This window comes from Hyaena hyaena, unplaced genomic scaffold, assembly GCF_003009895.1.
Source record: "Hyaena hyaena isolate Hyena2069 unplaced genomic scaffold, ASM300989v1 scaffold_130, whole genome shotgun sequence".
Lineage (NCBI taxonomy): Eukaryota > Metazoa > Chordata > Mammalia > Carnivora > Hyaenidae > Hyaena > Hyaena hyaena.
In genome coordinates, this window is record NW_024080762.1 from 1,073,678 (window position 1) to 1,091,571 (window position 17,894).

A 17,894-nucleotide genomic window follows, 5' to 3' on the forward strand; every position below is an offset into this window, starting at 1 on the left:
TAGCCGACAAAGCCCAAAATATCTACCATCTGGCCCCCACAGAAAAAGTCTGTCAACCCATATCGAGACTCTAACTAGGCAAGCTAACGGAAATAGGAAATTTCCAGGTACCACTGTAGGTGCTAGGGGCTCCCTGAGGAGCAAAACACAGGTTCTACCTTGCTCCTGTGACAGGCTGAGCTCAGGATGCTGTATGAGCTGAAAGAACAAGCACCTAAGTCTAACTCAGAGAATCAAGGAAGGCTTTCCAGAGTAAACAGTTTCAAATCCTGTGTTGACAGGGGGTGGAGGAGAAGCCGAGGTGACTGAGAGAGTCCAAGAGAGAAGGGCCTCAAACACTACGCTAAAAACGCTGAGAGCAATGGGAGAATCTTGATAAGTTTTAAACAGGAAGTAACCTGGTTCAATTTGCTCCATAGAAAAGTCATTTTGGGAGCACTGATGAAAACAGATGGAAAGGAGGCAAGATCGGTGTAAGAATTCTTGTGGTAATTTAAACAAAAATATGAGAATTAACTAAGGCATGGAGAAGGAATAAAGTGGACGATTTCTTTTTTTTTTTAATTTTTTATTTTATGTTTATTCATTTTTTGAGAGACACAGTGTGAGTGGGGGAGGGGCAGAGAGAGAAGGAGACACAGAATCCGAAGCAGGCTCCAGGCTCTGAGCTGACAGCACAGAGCCCAAATGTGGGCTCAAACTCACGGGCCGTGAGATCATGACCTGAGCTGAAGTCGGACACTTAACCGACTGAGCCACACCCAGGCACCCCTAAAGTGGACAATTTCAAGAGACAGTAGACATGGGTCACCAGAAGTTAATGATTATCTATATCATATTATGAAAAATGGGTCAGGGGATTCTTACACAGACGGATGGGTAGATGATAGTACCTAGCCCCGAGACAGGGTACAAGAGAAGGAAGGTTTGGAGGAAAGCAGATAAATTCAGCTACAGAAGAGCTGAACTGGGGCGCCTGGGTGGCTCAGTTGGTTAAGCATCTGACTTCGGCTCAGGTCATGATCTCACGGTTCGTGGGTTCGGGCCCTGCGTCAGGCTCTGTGCTGACAGCTAGCTCAGAGCCTGGAGCCTGCTTCAGATTCTGTGTCTCCCTCTCTCTGACCCTCCCCTGCTCATGCTGTCTCTCTCTCTCTCAGAAATAAATAAAACATTAAAAATTTAAAACAAGAGATAGAGAGAAGCTGAATTTGAAATGCTTGTGAAGCATTAGTAGGTGTCAGACTAATTTGAAGATCAGGAAGAGGTGTGTGAAATGAGCTGAGAAAGGGGCCAAGCATAGGACATAGGAACATCTCCAATGCTTAAGAATAAACAAGGAAGAGATGCAAACAACAGGAAACAGAGAAAGTTGTCAAAAAAGGAAAAGGAGGAGCACCTGGGTAGTTCAGTTGATTAAGCGTCTGACTCTTGATTTCAGCTCAGGTCAGGATCTCACAGTCCGTGAGATCGAGCTCCAGGTTAGGCTCTGCATTGCAATCTGCAAGGGATTCTCTCTCCCTCTCTCTCTCCCCCTCCCCTGCTCTCTCTCTCAAAATAAATAAACAAACTTAAAAAAAAAGAAGAAGAAAAGGGAAACAAGAAAAGGATAATATCACAAAAGGAAAGAAAGAACCCTTTTAAGATTCATACTGGTACTAACCATTGCTAGGTCTGTGGATTGCCAAAGGTACAAATGCCACGGGTAAAAATTTAAAACTACAACCTTAGAAGCATTACAAAGTTCCGAATGCCACAGAGACAGTTTCAAAGATATATTTTGCATGTTAATACCTGCCAGCAAGTATGTAACATGTGTAGTATGTTACCAAAGATACGGTTTAGGGGAAAAGGAATAACAATTAGTTTTTAAATACACAAATAATCAAGTTCACCATAATAAAAGAATTATAAGACTCAATGAAATAGGGGCACCTGGGTGGTTCAATCGGTAAAACGTCTAACTTCAGCTCAGGTCATGATCTCACAGTTCATGGGTTTGAGCCCTGAATCAGGCTCTGAGCTGTTAGCACAGAGCCTGGAGCCTGCTTCAGATTCTGTGTCTCCTTCTCTCTCTGACTCTCTCCTGCTCATGCTGTCAGTCTCTCTCTCTCTCTCTCAAAAATAAATAAAACATTAAAAATTCTTTTTAAAAAAACCCAACTCCATGAAATATCACTTTTCACCTATCCAGAGATGAAAAAGTTAAATTTACACTGTGTTGAACATTTGCCATCCACCATAAGACCAACAAGTCCCAGAGAGTAGCTGCTCCTTCACCCTGGTCTTCAAATGAGAAGACACATGGATCACACACGAAACTGACCCCCAGCTTATGATCAGACCCAGCCACCCCACAGCCAATCTGAAGGTCCATGAGACATAATTAAATGTCTGCTGTGAGAAGCCACTGAAATTTTGAGGTTGTTCAGCAGCATTATCCTAGCAAAAGCTAACCAATACACAGAGTGTGGGGAAACAGGAATTCATACATTATTAGTGGGATTTAAAAGCCACCACTCTGTGTGACAGACTGTTGTCTAACCAAAGCCTGTCTCTCGTGGTCTCTGTCATTACAATCTCTCACCTTGCATGCTTCATAATCCTTCCGGATATAGTGAAGATGTATCAACCAGTTCTGCTTCTCCAAAATAGGAAACTCTTGAGCTGGGGAGCATATTTTGACAAAACAAACAACATAGCCATGGTTAGATTTTCCCCTTTAGCATCGTGTTCATGTTTAACCTTTAGCATACCGCAGTTATCACATTAAATTCTTCATCCTGTGGACAAGAACGTAGTGCATCAAAAATGTACAGGTTTTTACACTAAGAGATACTTGTCCCACTTTTACACATTGAATATATGCTTCTCCTCCGTTTTTGTGGCTTAGAGTGTCAGTTTCTCAAATGATAACTTGGCCTGAAAAAAATAAAATCATTCTTTGTCACTTCCCTCTTTCTCTCTCCCTGGTTATTGAAGGTGTATAGGAAAAACTTCTTAAGGAATATTTCAGGAATGATACCAACAAAAAAATACATAACACAGTTAACGTCCCACCTGATAGATCAGAGGACCAAAAAAGAGTTAAATACGGTCCTAGCAATAAAGGTAAAACATTATACTGCCGCCCAGGAGAGAAGGCAACAAAGACCAAAAAAATCTATTTGAGCCACTGAAAATGATTATGATAAACTATAAAATGAGTTACTATCCTTTGAATTCAAAAGATTATTTAAAAATAAGGGTAAAATTTCATTAAGAAACTACTTTTCTATGAAAAAAAGAGAAGGGTTCACATCAACCTCAGAACAGTCATAAGGAAGGGGAAGCGAGGAAAGTTAAAAAGGAGATTTCGGCTCATCAGTGCTTTCATTTCTCAAAAATAAATAAATAAATAAAAATCTCTAAAGTATACATAACTAATTTTTTTAATTTATTAAATCTGGCCAGTGAGTACATGGATATTTGTATTTTTTAATGCACTTTAATATAGATTTGAGATATTCCCTTTTAAAAATGTAAAAGAAAGGGGCGCCTGGGTGGCTTAGTCGGTTAAGCGTCCGACTTTCGCTTAGGTCATGATCTCGCGGTTCGTGGGTTCGAGCCCTGCATCGGGCTCTGTGCTGACTGCCAGCTCAGAGCCTGGAGCCTGTTTCAGAGTCTGTGTCTCCCTCTCTCTCTGACCCTCCCCTGCTCACGCTGTCTCTCTCTCTCTCTCCTAGAAATAAATAAAAATATTAAAAAAAAAAAATGTAAAAGAAAGAGAATAACAGGAAACAACATGGAAATGATTTCTAATTATTTGTAATCATTCTGTTCCAGAATCTTAGGAGATACATCAAGGGAAAAGCTAATACTTATAGGTCCATAATATGACCTATAAGGAAAAGAAGTTTCCCGTGACCCAGAGTTAATGGTGTCAGAACATAACGAAGTAACACTGCTTGCTCCTTCCTAACAACAGGGAATGTCAGTGGAATTTTTAAGATAAAATTGTGACAGAAAGTATGGGTATGGTTTTATATGGCAAAAGGGAAAAAAAAGGTAAAGTGTTCAACAGCAGTACACTCTTCATCTTCCAATAGCCCACACTCTGAGTGGGACTGCCCTTCTTCCAGTCAGCAGGGGCCTATCTGAGATTCTCCAATGACTTCTGTTTCCTTCCTTCCTTCCTCAAGCTCCATCAGTCGTCAGATCTTAGCCTTTCATGTTCTGCCTAAGCACTTCCAGAATTAAATTTCCTACATGCAGATTACCAAGTTTAGAGACGGGTGTGGGTGCTCGTGCACACATGTCAAGTGGGTAACAAAATACACCACCACAAATAGGTCTGGGGCAAGTGGCTTATTGAGTAATCTTGGGCCAAGTCTCATTTGTATGGCCTATCCTTCTGTCACATGCCCCCTGAAGGGAAAGAATGAAAGAAGACACTGAACCCTTTGAGTTTAAAATACAACTAAGTATCATTGCTTCTACAGCTTTAGGCTGTAGACAAAATTCATAAAATGCAAATCTGAGCTTTTCTATTTTTAAAATTTCACGAAAGATGAGTAATTTTTTTCTGTTTTTTTTTTTCTGAAGAATGTAGAAAAAAAATATTCAATCTGCAAGATAATTTAAGAGCCCAGAGGCCCATGAAATGGAGACCTAGGGATTAGAAGAAGGGAAGGCATCACCAAATCTTACTTAAAGGTCATTTCACACTCATGGAGATAGATAGTTTGTCTAAAAGCTAAGAGAATTTTAGCTTCATCAAAGACTTTGGAATTTCAATGCCTCATAATTGTCCTATTACTATCTGTGTGATCTTGGGAAATATATAGTTTCCTCATCTATAAAATAGAGACTCATTCATTCAACAAATATTCACTGAGCACCTACCATATGTCAGGTACTATTCTAGGCACTGACAATACAAAAGTGAGCAAAATTGACCTCCTGCCTTAAATCAGAGGGGACAGGATTGTGGGAAATCAGAGAGTGCTAGTAGAAGGGACAGATGATAATAAAGTAAGTTTTATATGAGTGATATTTTTCTACAAAAGCAGAGAAGAGGACAAGGAGTATAGGGTAAGGGGTTACACATTTAAATAGGAAAGTCAAGGAATAAAATATCCTCAGAGTTGTGAAGACTGAATGACAATACATATAAAGAGATTCAAATTCTGGCATATAGTAATATCTGGCATATTGCTATTATTTTTATTATCTGCATTATTATTTTCAAAGATGAGGGAATTCTGGATGCCTTAGAAATCCCTAGAGTCTCTAAGTCTTGAGTCCACAGTTAGAATTTTACCTGTAAATGTGCAAGTTGAATTTCTTGTATTCCAAACCATTGCTCACTCCAATTCCCCCTACAAACAGGGGTAAGGGTTCTTATATGCTTTCACAAGTATTATGAGAATTACCTATGTGAAAGATCCTCTAAAACAGATAGACATGTAAAGAAAGGCAAAGTAGAGGCCCCTCTATTTTACAGCAGAGCAAGGCGGTCATCTCTGATGCTACACTTCAGGAGCCTCTGTTACCCAGAGGTCAGGTAGCCGGCTGATGAGATGAAGACAAGATAAGGCTTTTCAGCTGCTGTACAAATACCTCGTTCCTCTCTCCAGTTCCTACCCTGCCCCTCCACCATCACGGAGGCAGTAGGGGTGGAAGGCTGGCAACCTGGCAACCATACTCCTTCGGCCCTTCTCTTCTCCTGCCCCCATTCTACTCTTTTGTGACATCTCTCCTCTTTCTGTCCCCTCTAAGACACAGCAGACTTCTAACGTAAACAATTACATAACCAAATAAACATGACAATTACAAGAATTCTTCCTCCCTATAAATTGTCCTAAGTGCCAAAGTCTCTTAGTAATGGCCCTAACTCAAATTTGTATCTTAAACTTTGATCAGTGCTAGGGAATAATATCCCAGAAAAATGAAAGCTGAGAAGAAAATTATTGTGCCTTGGATTTTTAGTTGAAAAATCTTCTAAAATAACTAAGACTTTAAGAAGTACATTATAAATGAACCCTTCTTTGGTAAAGGATCACTTCCCAAATAAGCAAACACATTGCACATGGTTTTTATATGTAGAATTCCCATCCTGATTCAATACCAGCCTTCTCTGGGCCCTAGAGCAAATTATTTAATTTCTCTGGGCCTCTATTTTCCTCTCTATGATTTTCACTAGAAAACTATGAAAAAGCTGAAAGTGGCCAGTCAATAAATGTTAATTTCTTCATGTTATATACAGGACTTATAACATTTTTCTACCTTAATTTAGGACATCAAAAGATACAACAAGTCTTCTCCCTAGGTAAGGGAAACAGAAGTAAAAAGAAACTACTGGGACTACATCAATATAAAGAAGCTTCTGGGCAACAAAAGAAAGTAATAAAACTAAAAGAAAACCTACTGAAATGGAGAAGATGTTTGCAAATGACATATCCAATAAGGAGTTAGTATCCAAAATACACAAAGAACTTATACAAACTCAACACCAAAGAAATAATCCAATTAAAAACTGGGCAAGACACATGAACAAACATTTTTTCAAAGACATACATGTGGCCAAAAAACATATGCAAAAAATGCTTAACTTCACTCATCATCAGGGAAATGCAAATCAAAACCACAGTGAGTTACCACCTCATACCTGTCAGAATCAACAACACAAGAAACAACAAAACAAGTGCTGGTAAGCATGTGGAGAAAATGGAACCCTCGTGTGTTATTCGTGGGAATGAAAGCGGGTGCAGCCACTGTGGGAGACAGTATGGAGGTTCCTTCAAAAATTAAAAGTAGAACAATCGTATGATTCAGTAACTGCACTACTGGGTATTTACCCAAAGAACACAAAAAGACTAATTTGAAGAGATATGCATCCCTATGTTTACTGGAGCATTATTTACAATAGCCAAGATATGGAAGCAGTCCAAGAGTCCATCAAATGATAAAGAAGATGTGGTATATATACATGCAATGAAATATTATTCAGCTATAAAAAAGATGAAATTTTACCATTTGTAACACAGATGGATCTAGAAAGTATAATGCTAAGTGAAATAAGTCAGTCAGAAAAAGACAAATACCGTATGACTTCACTCATATGTGGAAATTTAAGAAACAAAACAAAGGGAAAAAAAGACAAACCAAAACATAGACTCGTAACTATGAGAGCAAATGGATGGTACCAAAGGGGAAGGGATAAGGGAAATAGGTAAAGGGGTTTACATTTACCTTGGGATATCTGGGTGGCTCAGTTGGTTAAGCATCTGACTCTTAATTTCAGCTTAATTTAAGACAGAGCCTCATATCAGGCTCTGCACTGACAGCACAGAGCCTGCTTGGGATTCTCTCCCTCCCTCTCTCTGCCCGTCCTCTGCTCATACTCACACTCTCCTTCTCTAAGTAAATATTTTTAATTTTTTTTAATGTTTATTTTTGAGAGCCAGCCAGCAACAGTGGGAGAAAGGCAGAGAGAAAATGGGACAGAAGGTCCAAAGCAGGCTCTGCACTGACAGCACAGAGCCCAATGTGGGGCTCAAACCTACAAACTACAAGATCATGACCTGAGCTGAAGTCAGACACTTAACCGACGGAGCCACCCGGGAACCCCAGGAGTACACTTGTTTTGTTGAGCACTGAGTAATATATGGAACTGTTCAATCACTATAGTGTACACCTGAAATTAACAATAACACTATGTTAACTACCCTGGAGGGGAGGGGAGGGGAGGGGAGGAGAGAAAAGAGGACACATTTTGAAACAAATGTAAATGTAAGAGATTTTTTTACTATAAACTTGAGCTCTGTATCAGTCAGAGCTCATGGAAACCATGTCAGAAGTTAAAACAGCGGGACCTCAATGCAGTGAACAGGTTAAGGAGCATCTGGGTAGATCAGTCAGTTAAGCATCCAACTTCAGCTCAGATCATGATTTTGCAGTCCATGAGTTCAAGCCCCAGGTTGGGTTCTGTGCTGTCCTAACAGCTGAAAGCCTGGAGCCTGCTTCAGAGTCTGTGTCTCCCTCTCTCCCTGCCCCTCTCCTGCTCACACTCTGGCTCTCTCTCCCTTTCTCTCTCTCAAAAAATACATAAACATTAAAAAATTTAAAAATTTTTAAATAAAAAGTGAAAGCCTTAAAATTTCTTTCACAAAAGACCAGTAAGTATATGAAAAAGTGTTCAACATCACTAGTCATAAGGACAATGCAAATTAAAGTCATACTAAGCTACTACAACATATCTACCAGCATGTCTAATATGAAAAAAACTGACAGTACCAAATGTTAGTGAGAATTCAGGGAAACCTGAAAGCTCATAATTGCTGGTGGGACAGTACAATTCCATAGCCACTTTGGCAGTCTCTTAAAAGTTGAGATATACACTTCATGCATGACCCAGCAATTCCATTCTCTAGGTACTTACTGTAGAGAAAACTCCTGCCACACACACACACACACACTAATGTGTAAATGAATGTTCATGGAAGCTTTTACATAAGAGTCAAAATCTGGAAACAACACAAAAGTTCATCAATAAGAGAATGGGTAAAATATAGTATATTCATTTATACAATGGAACATTAGACGGCACTTTTAAAAAATAAAAAAAAACTACTGATACATTATAGCAACATGGATAAATCTCAAAAACACTTATGTTGAGGAAAAGATACCAAAAGCTAAATAGTACATATTATATGATTCCCTCTGTAGGAAGCTCAAGCACAGACAATATTAATTTATAGGGACAGAAATCAGAATGGCTCCCTCTAAGGAATTGAAGGGAGGACTGACTGATTAGAAAGGGGCAGGAGGAAACTTTCTGGGTGATGAAAATATATGTATTTATCAAAATTCAATGGGGGAGCCTGAGTGGCTCAGTTGGTTAAGCATCCAACTCTTAATTTCGGCTCAGGTCATGATCTTACAGGTTCACTGAGTTTGAGCCCCATATCAGACTCCGTGCACAGACAATGCAGAGCCTGCCTGGGATTCTCTCCCTGCTTATCTAAACAAACAAACAAACAAACTTTCAAAAAATTCAAAAGCTGGGCACTTAAGATTTGTAGATCTTATTAGACTTCCATTTAAAAGTTAGCATTGTTCCTCAAAAAACTCAAACAATGCCATATGGTCCAGCTCCTCCACTCTGAGTAGATACACAAAAGAAATGAAAGCAGGGAGCCTGTTTCTGCATTTCCTGCTAAGATGCTTGGTCCTTCCAAGAAAGTTAAGGCCATGTTGGGGTAAAGCCCTCACTTCATCCTACAAATAGCCTAGCTGCCAGCCCAACACTTTCACTCGCATCTACTGGCCCCTCATTCTGCACAGTGATGAGGTGATAGTTACAGAGATAAGACCAATGCTCTCATTAATGCAGCCAAAGTAAGTGGTGATACCTTTCTGACCAGGCTTATATGCAAAAGCTCTGGCCATGTCAACACAGGAGCCTCATCTGCAGTGAAAGGGTGGTGGACCTGCCCCAGCAGGAAATCCTGCCCCTTCCACCACTGCCGCCTCAGCTGAGGAGAAGTGAAGCAAAGAGAGAACCTGAGGAGTCTGATAACAAGGCTTTGTCTATTTGACTAAACCTCATTTGTAGCATATTCAGTAAGAAGCTGGACTCTTGAAGGAAGGAGGGAGGGAGGGAGGGAGGAAGGAAAAAAGGAAGGAAAGAAGGAAGGAAAGAAGGAAATAAAAAAGAAAAGCAGGGACTCGGACACTTGTCCACCATGTTCACAGCAGTGTTACTGACAATAGCCAGAAGGTGGAAGCAGCTCAAATGTCGATCAACAGCTAAATGGATAAACAAAATGTGGTATATACATACAATGGAATATTATTCAGCCTTAAAAAGGAATACAATTCCAACATCTGCTACAACATGGATAAACCTTGAATGCATATATTGCTAAATATAATAAGCCAGACACAAAGAACAAATACTATATGATTCCACTTATATGAAGTATACCTAGACTAAGCAAGTTCATAGAGACCAAAAGTAGAACAGTGTCAAAGAAAACGTGATAAACACACACACACACACACACACACACACACACACACACACACACACTCTACACAGAGAGAAATATTATTCAGCCATAAAAAAGAAGGAAAGTTCTTCCATTTGTGACATGGATTGACTTTATGGGCATTATAAGTCAAATAAAGTCATAGAGAAAGACAAATATTGCATGATCTCATTGGTATGTGGAATCTAAAAAAAAAAATTGAACTACAGATTGGTGGTTACCAAAGGTGGGAGTGGAGGGTGGGCAAAATGCATAAAGGGATCAAAAGGCATAAACTTTCAGTTATAAGATAAATAAGCTCTGGGATGTAATGTACAGCATGGCGACTCAAGTAAACAATATATCTGAAACTTACTAAGAGGAGATCTTAAAAGTTCTCATCACACACAAAAATTCTGTAATTATATGAGGTATAGATGTTAACTAAACTTATTGCAGTGTCATTTTGCAATATACACATCTATCAAACCATCATCTTGTATACCTAAAATCAATACAATGTTATATGTTAATTATATTTCAATAAAAATGGAAGGGGCACCCGGGTGGCTCAGTCAGTTGAGCATCTGACTTTTTTTTTTTTTAATGTTTACTTATTTTTGATAGACAGAGCATGAGCTGGGAAAGGGCAGAGAGAGAGGGAGACACAGACTCAGAAGCAGGCTTCAGGCTCTGAGCTGTCAGCACAGAGCCCAACGCGGGGCTCAAACTCACAAACTGCGAGATCATGACCTGCACTGAAGTCGGACACTTAACTGAATGAACCACCCAGGCGCCCCGAGCACCTGACTCTTAATTTTGGCTCAGGTCATGATCCCTGTGTCATGGGATAGAGCTGTGCGCCAGGCTCCATGCTGAGCATGGAACCTGCTTGAGATATCCTCTCTCTCTCTCCTTTACTAGTGCTCTTGCTCTCTCTCTCAAAAAAAAAAAATACAGTACAATACAATAAAACTGGAAAAGAATAAAAGGAAAAAGAAAGTAGAATGGTGGTTGCCAGGTGCTGGGAGAAAGGAGTAATGGAGGAGTTACTGTTTAATGGGTACAAACTTTGAGTTTGGAGATGAATGGCGGTGACAGTAGCAGAACAATGCGAATGTACTTACTGCCACAAAAGTGTACATTTAAAAATGGTTAAAATGATAAATTTTATGTTCTATATAGTTTACCACGATATAAAAGATGCCAAAGCTCAGCTCAATTTAATCAGTGCAGTGGTAGAGCAAAAGCCAGATTACAATAGACTAAGAAAACAGAGTTGAATACATGGAGACAGTTAAGATGAACTATCCCTACAAAACGCAAAAAGCAAATCAAAAATGAATCCACTGTTACAGTAGAAACAGTGAAGTGAGATAACTGTCAATGAAAGATGCTGTGAGAGCAATTTCATGCAGAATGTAAACTAAATTAGACAACATCGAAATTACCTTCTAATTCTACAGCTCTCCATACGCAAGAACTAATACACAGAAAAAGGGAAAGGTATTAATGAAGTCAAAAGCAAGTATCTATATGGGGTGCCTGGGTGACCCAGTCGGTTAAGTGTCCAACTTTGGCTCAGGTCATGATCTCACAGTTTGTGGGTTCAAGCCTTGCACTGGTCTCTATGCCGACAGCTCAGAGCCTGTAGCCTGCTTCAGATTCTGTGTCTCCCTCTCTCTCTCTACCTCTCCCCCCTGTGCACTCTCTAAGTAAATAAATAAATAAATAAAAATTTAAAGCATGTATCTATAAAATCATTACTGAGAACCAAATATGCAGATAGTAATTAGTCCATAGAAGAAATTATTATATATAGTATATGAAATCACCTATTTCCAGATTATCTGTAACATTCCCAACCTCCACAACCTTTAAATTCTTTAAGAATTACTGACAACTTAAAAATACTCTGTGGAAGCAACCCAAATATCCAGTAACAAATAAAGTGATAAAATGTGATATATACACAATATGGAGTATTATTCAGCTTTAAAAGGGAATGAAATTCTGTACAACATGGATGAACGTTGAGAACAATATGCTAATTGACATAAGAAAGATACAAACAGGCAAATATTGTATGATTTGGCTCACAAGAAATATCTAGAAGAGGCAAATTCAGAGACAGAAAATAGAACAGAGGTTACCAAGGGTTAGAGGTGAGGAGAAAACGGAGAGTTATTATTTAATGGATACATAGTTTCGGTTTGGAGTGATGAAAAAGGTTTTGAAATAGATGGTGACGGTTGTACAACATAGTGAATATAATTAACGCCACCAAATTGTACACTTAAAAATGGTTACATAGATCTTGCCACAATAAAAAAAAAATTTCTATTAAAAAAAGACTCTGAAAGCAAACCTCAAGCCGAGATCAAGTTTCTCACAAGTAAATATATTGCCTCAGGTGGTAGAAAAACTCATCCTGGGCTATAGCCATCCCGAAATGGAAAAGGCTCCAATGGAGATTCCTTTAAGAAAGGAAATATGCCCATGAGGTAAATCAATTCACTCACCTCAATGATGGATAAGGTCCTCAACTGAAAGCCAGAAGAAAGTCACCTGAGGTCATTCATAGGGAGAAATGAAGAGGACTTAAGTAGCCCCATGTAGGACATTATTTTCTCAGAACCATCAAGTAATTCTGATAAACAATTCCAAATAAGAAGTTGCTTGTTCTTGAAAAAGTCCAGATATATTTGGACAAAAATCCCAAATAGGAAGTTGCTTACCCCTTCCACAGCTGGCACTCACTACCCTCAAGACTAGAATCAAACCAGGATATGAGCCTCTTGGCCTGTGGGGTGTGGTTGGGGGGACAACATCCAAATCCAGACACAGAGCTTCTCAGTCAAAATGCTTCAACTACTGCTTGTTCAGATGAAGTCTTTTTGCTTGTTAATACAACTTCTGCGTGAATTCCTTATGTTAAAGTTACTAACTTCCTACCTTCTACTTTCAAGTGTCATACTATTTATTTAACCAGAGCAGTGGTTCTCAACTAGGAACAATTTTGCACCCCAGAGACATATGGCAATATCTGAAGATGTTCAGATGTCACAACTGGGTGCTACTAACCTGCACTAGGTAGAGGCTGGGGATGCTGTTAACATCCTACAATACACAGAACCTCTCCCACAATAAAGAATTCATCGTGCCCAAAATGTCAATATTGCCAAGGTTGAGAATATCTGAACTACAGGTTAATAGATATCTAAGGACTTCAGAGAGAAATGTGGAAGTTTTTTGTTCAAAATACTACTTCAAATTTTTACTACTTTAAATTCATTAAATCTCAAGGTTGATATTTTTCCTGTTTTCTTTATACTTCCTTATAGTTTCCAAATTTCTATGATGAACTTATACTGATTTTCTCATCAGAAAATCATAAACTTGTATTTTAAAATAAAAACCAGTATCCTTTCCTTTGTCTTTGCCTACAAACAATTTTCCTTCAGGCAGACTCTAACTTTGCTACTCACATTTTTTATTCTTTATTGCTCTGCATCTGGAGTAGGAGTGACCAAAACTTGAGTTTACTGTACCATCTTTACTGGCAGCCCAATTTGACATCAAAATTCAGGAGAAATTACTGAGTAATATTAAGCCAAGCTTTATACAAAACAAACTATTTTCTGATATCCTATTCTTCACAATCATTTCACAAACCTGTACAATGTAAAATGTGTGATTCAGATATTTACAGTATATAAAATGTTTTTATCATAAAAGGCAAAAGAAAGTAGAAGGGAAGTATTCCGTAGCAGCACTACAAGCAAAAAGTCAGCATAGACCCAAAGAGAAAAACAGAGACGGAGCAGATGATGACAGAAACAGAAGCAAAGTCATAGCAGCTGATTTCTAAAACACGGTGCCGGAGGGAGGAGTCTGACGGCTTCCTGTGCATCTGTATTTGCTCCTGTATCCATGCACCACTTACTTATCTGAGCGTCTGGGCTCTGCAACCAGCGCTGATTACCCTGGACTCCTCAAAATTCACCCCCAGCGGCTGACTAGATTATGCTAATCAATGATCATCCTATCTCCCTTGTCCACGACTGGCAGCCCTATCCATCTGATCCAATGAAAAGAGTATTCCCAAGAAGTTCTGAGGAAAGAAGGCCTTTCTTATTTTTAAAAGAGAACCATGGGAAGCCAGACCATATCTCTGGCATCGGAAAAATGGATCCCGAATGCCACTGGCAGCTTTAATTTCAGGAAAAAGCAGGCACTGCACAGCAGAGTAGAGAGGCGGAAAGAACTTAGGACCTCATATGTCACTGAAATGCTTGACCAGCCCTGGAGCCCATTCTAATTCTGGACTTCCTCTTATGTTAACCAAAAAAGTTCCTTTTTGTTTAAGCCACTCTGAGTGAGATTTTCTATTATTTACTACTGAAAGCAACTCAGGTAAAACAAGGTCTGAAAAAGATGAGCACATCCCTCTTACAATCCTGTATTACATATTTCTTACTATTATTTTGTGGACATCATAAAAATAATATAGAGAGATACGCTGTAGGTACTCCATCATAATAGTAAAAATATAAATGGTCATTTTGTAGAGTAACTTGGCAGAATTATTAAAATTTTAAGTGTGCATACTTTTTTCCCCAATGTCCATTATACCAAATAGTAAAAACTTAAAAACAATTTAAATGCTATCAAAAGGAAAAGAAACTGTAATATATCTGTGCTATGAACTAGTATATTTAAGAATAATGAAGTTGGGGGAGCCTGGGTGGCTCAGTCGATTAAGCTTCTGACTTCGGCTCAGGTCATGATCTCACGGTTCGTGGTTCGAGCCCCACATGGGGCTCTGTGCTGACAGCTAGTTCAGATACAGCCTGCTTCAGATTCTGTATCCCCTCTCTCTATGACCCTCCCCTGCTCTATCTCTCTCTCTCTCAGAAATAAAGAAAACATTAAAAAAAAAAAAAAAGAATGAAGTGATCTTGACCTACTAACACGGAAAGCCCTCCAAGATATATCAACCTAGCAAAATATATTACAGTTACCATTTATATAAAACACACGACAGTAAACTGTATACTTATATTGCTATACACATATACACATACACTGTATAAAAGTCTAAACAAAACACATTAACTGAAACTAACAATTACCACTGGACTGGATGGTGATTTAAGGAATATTTTAGCTTTCCTGAAATTGTTCAAACTTTTTACATTAAGAATAGATTCGGGCACCTGGGTGGCTCAGTTAAACATACAACTCTTGATTTTGGCTCAAGCCATGATCTCATGGTTCATGAGTTTGAGCCCTGTATCAGAATCCTGCTTGGGATTCTCTCTCCCTTTCTCTCTCTGCCCCTCCCCCACTCACACATGCTGTCTCTGTCTCTCAAAATAACAAACCTTAAAAAATAAAAAACCTTAAAATCTTGGGGGTACATGGCTGGCTCAGTTGGAAGAGATCCAACTCTTGATTTTGGGGTCATGAGTTCAAGCCCCATGTTGAGTATAGAGCTTACTCAGAAAAAAATCAAAATATTGAAACTTAGAAAAAATACATACTCACTACAGAAGTTTTGAAAATAAAGAAAGGAACAACAACAAAAAAACCTCACACTACTTACAGATAATCATGGTTATTAATTCACCATATTTCTTCCTAATCTTTTTATATGTGCACTTCGAGATAAGTATCTACGGACAATTTTAAATTCTGCTTTTTTGAATGTCTATTTATTTTTGATAGAGAGCGCAGTGTGGGGAAGGGAAGAGATCTGAAGCAGGCTCTGTGTTGACAGCAAAGATCCCAGTGCGGGACTCAAATCCATGAACTGTGAGATCATGACCTGAGCCAAAGTCGGACACTTAACCAACTGAGCCACTTAGGTGCCCCTAAATCCTGATTTTTTAAAAATAAACATTAGGGGCGCCTGGGTGGCTTAGTCAGTTAAGCGTCCGACTTTCGCTTAGGTCATGATCTCGCGGTTCGTGGGTTCGAGCCCCGCGTCGGGCTCTGTGCTGACTGCCAGCTCAGAGCCTGGAGCCTGTTTCAGTCTGTGACTCCCTCTCTCTCTGATCCTCCCCTGCTCATGCTGTCTCTCTCTCTCTCTCCTAGAAATAAATTTAAAAAAAATAAAAATAAACATAAACATAAAAAAACATTAATTTAAATAGCTGGTTAGTATTTATATGCATGAATAGTTACTTAGCTTTGTTTTCTTGTTGAATGTGTAAGCTGTTTCCAATAAATCATTACTATGACTAGTATAATGAATACTTCTATAATGAATTATTTTTGCTTTATAAAAATCATATATATGTTGAAAATATTTGAACAGATTCTTAGAATAGGAAGTACTAAGTTAAATAATATGAGCTTTTTTTTTTAAGTTTATTTATTTTGAGAGAGAATGAGAGAGAACTCGCACAAGGAGGGGAGGGGCAGAGAGAGAGGGAGAAACAGAATTCCAGGCAAGTTCTGCTCAGTTCGAAGCCTAACAAGGAGCTCAGTCTCACAAAGGTGAGATCATGATCTTAGCTGATACCAAGAGTCAGGCATTTAACCCACTGAGCCACCCAGGCACCCCTGAAATTTAAAGTTCCTGATATTTACTGACAAACTTTTACTCAAAAGTATTGTGTCAATTCATGCTTGCATATTTCTCTGCATACAAGAGTGCCCAGATTATTTTTAAATATAAATAACTTATTCATCATTCTAGTTCTCTACACCCTACTGAAGAGGAAAAAGAGGATGATACTTAGCTACAACTTTACCTCCAAAATTAAATTAACAGTAGACTCTTGATTCCTTTAAATCTGTCTTTCTTTTCAGACTAGAGAGAAAAGAATGTTGGAAAAGTCTTGGCTTGGGGCACCTGGGTGGCTCAGTCAGTTAAGCGGCCCACTTCGGCTCACGTCATGATCTCATGGTTCGTGAGTTCGAGCCCCACATTAGGCTCTGTGCTGACAGCTCAGAGCCTGAAGCCTGCTTTGGATTCTGTGTCTCCCTCTCTCTCTCTGACCCTTCCCCACTCATGTTCTGTTTCTGTCTCAATAATAAATAAAACATTTAAAAAATTTTTTGACCCTTCCCCACTCATGTTCTGTTTCTCTCTGTCTCAATAATAAATAAAACATTTTAAAACAATTTTAAAGAAAAAGTCTTGGCTTTTTTTAAACTAAATGGTGCTGAATAAGGTCCTCTGAATCAAATTTTTGAAAAAAATCCTGAAATAACTGAAGCAAACATCTCTTAAAGAAAAAAAAAAAAAAGACAAGAATCAATCACTATTAAAATAGGCCTAACCCACCCTCCTACACTGTTGGTGGGAATGTAAGCTGGTGCAACCCCTCTGGAAAACAGTCTGGAGGTCCCTCAAAAAATTGACGATAGAACTCCCCTATGACCCAGCAATAGCACTGCTAGGAATTTACCCAAGGGATACAGGAGTGCTGATGCACAGGGGTACACAGGGATACATGTACCCCAATGTTCATAGCATCACTCTCAACAATAGCCAAAACATGGAAAGAGCCTAACTGTCCATCAATGGACGAATGGATCAAGAAGATGTGGTTTATCTATACAATGGAATACTACATGGCAATGAGAAAGAATGAAATCTGGCCATGTGTAGCAACATGGATGGAACTAGAGGGTGTTATGCTGAGTGAAATAAGTCAGGCAGAGAAGGACAGATACCATATGTTTGCACATATAGGTGGCTTAGGAGGAACTTAACAGAGGACCATGGGGGAGGAGAAGGGGAAAAATATTTGGGGAGAGGGAGGGAGGCAAACTATGAGAGACTCTTGAATGCTAAGAAGAAACTGAGGGCTGTGGGGGGATGGGAGAGAAGGGAAGGGGGGTGATGGGCATGGAGGAGGGCACCTG

At 39.1% G+C, this 17,894-nt stretch overlaps 1 protein-coding gene across 2 annotated transcripts in view; it reads right to left on the bottom strand.

The window, feature by feature from the left end:
* Positions 1 to 17,894, bottom strand: part of BBS4 (Bardet-Biedl syndrome 4) — a 58,366-nt gene that overhangs the window by 20,440 nt on the left and 20,032 nt on the right. For both annotated transcript variants that reach the window (XM_039237856.1, XM_039237855.1), the window contains exon 3: positions 2,585 to 2,664. In XM_039237856.1, coding sequence (XP_039093787.1) covers positions 2,585 to 2,664 — 80 coding nt within the window. The remainder of the gene's footprint in view (positions 1 to 2,584; positions 2,665 to 17,894) is intronic.